This window comes from Arachis duranensis, chromosome 1, assembly GCF_000817695.3.
Source record: "Arachis duranensis cultivar V14167 chromosome 1, aradu.V14167.gnm2.J7QH, whole genome shotgun sequence".
In the NCBI taxonomy this organism is placed as follows: domain Eukaryota; kingdom Viridiplantae; phylum Streptophyta; class Magnoliopsida; order Fabales; family Fabaceae; genus Arachis; species Arachis duranensis.
Window position 1 is genome coordinate 102,397,907 of NC_029772.3, and position 4,593 is coordinate 102,402,499.

Here is a 4,593-nt window from a genome sequence, read left to right on the forward strand (position 1 = left end):
AAGGAGAAGAGAAAACTGTTAGCTCAGGTAGCTCTGAGAACTCTGTGCCTTGCACTCTCAAATTTTCTCTTTGCTTCAAACAGTGGTTGTTCCCCCTTTTAAAGAAACAGGAAAGCTTCCACACTTGAAGCCAAAACCGAACCAACTTTCTTCCTCCTTCAACAAACCGGTTCGGCCACTCAGAGAGAGAAGAGATAACCATGCATTAACCAACATGCAATTACCTCTAGTCCTTTCTTGATTATCACCCTTCATCAATCCGGGCTCTCCATCCTTAGCTTCCTCTCCAAGATGGATTTCTGGCCCTTGATGCCTTATGATGATGATGACTTCATCTGCTTCAATCTCTGCCTTCAACCATCACTTTGGACAAGGACCGAATAGAGAAGAAGAAAGAGAGGAGAGAGAGTGAAGAGAATCTGAATAAAAGCAAAGCAAAGTGGTTAAGCAAATTAATTTGAATAGCTTGCTTTTACTCCCCTAACATAGAGTGGCGTGTTTGACATAATAGCCATCAATCACTTCAGCTGAATTTTTCTCTCTCATGTTCCCCATGCATTAATTAACAATGTAATGGATTTTGAAATCCATCACTTTGTTAGAGCTTGGTTCCGTTGGAATCACTATGCTTTCATTTTCCTTTTGATTCGGACCAAACATGGAAGCTATTCTCTTTAGTATAATTTTGGGCTTGTGACAATATGATCAAAGCTGGCCCATTTGATAAGCATTTGCTTTCCTGATACAATTGTGTAGCGGATCAAGCATAGGAAGCAAATAAGAAAGCATTTGGTTGGGCTTGCAACATTAATATTTATTCTGGCCCATTTAATAATTCAGCCTTGATTAATCACAAAGCTGAACCAATAATGTAGCAGTTGGGCTTTGTTAACTTTCTTTAGTTTCGGCCCAGCAGAAAATCTGCACAACAAAATTATTAATTAACATATATGAGTTAGGATTAAATTAATAATTTTGTATTTAAATATTTTAATAATGTTTGTTCATCATCAAAATTAAATTAGAGTTTTCCAAACTCATCAATCTCCCCCTTGATGACAAACATTATTAAAATTGAAATGGAAAGAAATTTAAAAATTGAGTAAGAAATACTCCCTTTGATTTTGAATTTCTCCCCCTTTCAAAATGTCACATGGCTCCCCCTTAATATATGCTATTTTACCAAGGGAAGCATAAACCTGTAACATTTAAATCAAGCTTCAAGTAACAATGTTATTTAGCAAATTTTATAATGCTAAATTGCTTGATTTATGAGCAGTTTTAATTGATAATCAAAACTCATTTGATATCATAAACTGATTTACTGCTCAAATTACAAAAAGTTTCCAAAATATTTTTCAAACATTTTCCTGTTTAGGATATCAGAGCAAATCAACATGATGAAAAATATTTGAAGACCAAAACAAGGCAGTTTTGATATTTTACACAATTTTAAAGAAACTGCCAAAAATAACTTTTCAATCCAACAAGTTTATCAAAGATGAAACAATTAGCCAGGCATCAAAATAAATCAATCATTATAAACCAAATGCCAATCAAACCAATTATTATAAACCAAAAATGCAGCGCAGTTCAAACAATAATGATCAATGCAATAATCAACAGCATACATTCCATGAACAAGGGTGATCATGAATTTTCAAATGAAAATTTCATCCCCTGTTTTTCCAGCCCCTGTTTCGTTCCAATTTCAATTTTGGAACCTAAATTTCCTCCCCCTTTTGTCATCAAAGGGGCACCTGCACAAACCATGATTAATATAGCAAAGAGTTAAAGAGAAAATGGCAGAAATGTATCAAAGCATCCTAGGGATTATCCTAAAGCAGTGAGTATCAAGTCATGCTTATACAAAAAAAGATTGAGCCTAGTGTAGCCAATATCAAACAGAGTAAAAACCACTAATCATCAGAAAACTGAATATCCTCTTCCTCAGCGCCTCCGTCACTATCATCTCCCAAATCCTTGTTAAGGTGTTCCAGCATCAAGTTGACCCTTTCTTTGCAGTTTTTCCAAGCTTTTTCATTCTCATAAGCTTGCTTCCGGGCCTCTTTGTGAGAACGAAACATCATGTCAGCCATGTTTGAGAATTCTCCCAAAATCTGTTGAATGGACCTGATTGTTTTGGAAGATTCTGGCCTTCCTTCATGCTCACTGTCCGATTTTCGCCCTTTGGTTTCCTTGGTTGCTCCTCCTCCTCGGATTGTAGACACCTCATTTTCTACCTTCTCATTTAACAAATCAACTTTAAAGTACTCAAATATTCTAGTTAAAAACATACCATAAGGCAGATTAGCCTTTCTGGTGCTTTTAACAGAATCCCACATGTGTCTAATCATAATATAACCAAAAGAGATAGGAGTAGAGGTAACCAAAGCAAATAATATGAGACAGTCAGAAAATGTTACTCGGTTGTGTGAGCCGCTTTGGGGAGTCAGAATATGAGTGATGATGCGGTGAAGCAAGGAATTGACCGGTCCAAGAGCTTTGTGAGTTGGAGTGGTTCCATGCAATCCGGAAAGGTTTGTGCAAATGTGCTGAAGTACAGTTTTGTGAGAAATGCCGACTTGTGTGTCCCATTTCTCCACCATGTATGCTCGCGGTCCTTCATCCTTGAAGCCCAGGGCCGCTCCAATTGTCTCAGCATCAAGGGCTATTTGAACCCTTTTGACATAAGAATGAAGGGTGCCATCAATGAGCCGCATGTTAGCATAGAATTCTCGAACAAGACCTGGGTACACCGGCTTTTTGATAAGGAGCAGAGGCTTCCAGTTGAGAAGTTCAAACAGAGAGGGAATGTTGGTGTTCTTGAGATTGTCGAGACTGACAAGATATGTAGTGCACAGATGGCGTTTCTCCACAACCTCTTTGTGGAACTCATAAGAGGTGCATGAGTTAAACCTGCTTGGATCAAAGTGAGAGTGAGACTTGCCAAACTTGTCTCGGAATTCCATGGATTCCAAGTTCGCAGGTTCGGTTGTGTCATTTAGTGCAAACCCTTGATTTTTCTTTGAGCCTTTTCCGGGGGTTGTCTTCTTCGGTGATGAGGGAGGAGGAGAAGGAGTAGGAGAGGTATGAGATTCTTGCTCTTCTTCTTCAACTACGGGTTGTTTGTTCTTTCCTCGGCCTGAGCTCTTGTGAGCAATTACCTTCTTTCTCATGGTGGTGGTTCGTTTAGATGGTGGTGAAGGAGAAGATGAAGAGGTTGAGTGAATGTGGATATGAGTGTGGGTTTGAGGCGTTGGAGGTTTCTGAGAAAGAAGAATTCTCTCACTCTTTCTTGGCGCGGTTTTCTTTTTCATATTAATGGAGGAATGAGAATATGAAGGGGTGAGGTTGACAACCGAGTGGAGTGGGAGAGAAGTAAGATGGATGATGCATTTAATGTGTAGTGGAGAGAGAGAGATGGAAATAATGATCATTAGTGGGAGGTTAATGACCATTATGGGCGGTTATTGCCCAGAAAGATGATTTCCCTTTTTAATTTTTGAAATCAAAAACTGAAAAGTGGTTACCTTAAATCTAGGGATTAGATGGAGAGAAGGATTTGATTTGACAATATCCACTTCCAAGAAGATGTTATGACACAAGGAGGAAGATTCTTAAGTACATAGAGAGATAACTAACAAAGGTGTTATGGTGGGTTTATGAAAATTTTGGTGGGGCCCATAAAATTTTGAATTCTGCGTTGCCTCCCCCTAGACCACAGCTCTTCCATTGTGCCATTTCTTTTTATCTCGTCCAAACCTACGAGCAAAACAGAACAGAGTCACAAATTCACAGATTTTCAATAAAACTTAAATCAAACATTCCCAAACTTTTTCTCAATGTACAGAATCTGTCTTCACAGAGAGGTTTTGTAAAAATATCAGCAATTTGGTCTTCAGATTTTACAAATTGAATATCAATAGTACCCTTTTGCACATGTTCCCTAATAAAGTGATATTTTATCTCAATGTGCTTAGTTCTTGAGTGCAGAACAGGATTTTTTGAAATGTTTATAGCACTCATATTATCACAAAATAAGGGTATACTATTGATTTTTAATTTGTAATCTTCCAATTGTGTTTTTAACCAAATTAATTGTGAGCAACATGCAGATGCGGAAACATATTCGGCTTCGGCAGTGGATAGAGCCACTGTGGCTTGTTTCTTGCTTGACCACATGTTGAGTGAGCTTCCAAGGAAGCAACACATGCCGGAGGTGCTCCTCCTATCTACCCGATCTCCCGCATAATCTGCATCACAAAAACCTACTGCACAAAAGTCATCAGATTTAGGATACCATAACCCATAATTACAAGTTCCCTTAATGTATCTAATAATGCGTTTAACGGCTGTGAGGTGGGATTCTTTTGGATGAGATTGAAACCTTGAACAAACACCCACACTTAGGACTATATCCGGTCTAGAGGAGGTAAGGTACATGAGTGAACCTATCATTCCTCTATACCTTGTTTCGTCCACATCTTGGCCATCATCATCCTTTTCAAGTTTAGTATTTGGATGCATAGGAGTGCCCATTGATTTGGAATTTTCTAGGCCAAATTTTTTGATAAGTTCTTTTGCATACTT

General features: G+C 38.3%; 1 protein-coding gene across 1 annotated transcript in view; it reads right to left on the minus strand.

The window, feature by feature from the left end:
• Positions 1-3,716: 3,716 nt before the first annotated feature.
• Positions 3,717-4,593, minus strand: part of LOC127740661 (uncharacterized) — a 3,950-nt gene continuing 3,073 nt past the window's right edge. Inside the window, exon 3 of the mRNA XM_052252001.1 lies at positions 3,717-3,765. Within this exon, the coding sequence (XP_052107961.1) occupies positions 3,717-3,765 (49 nt within the window). The remainder of the gene's footprint in view (positions 3,766-4,593) is intronic.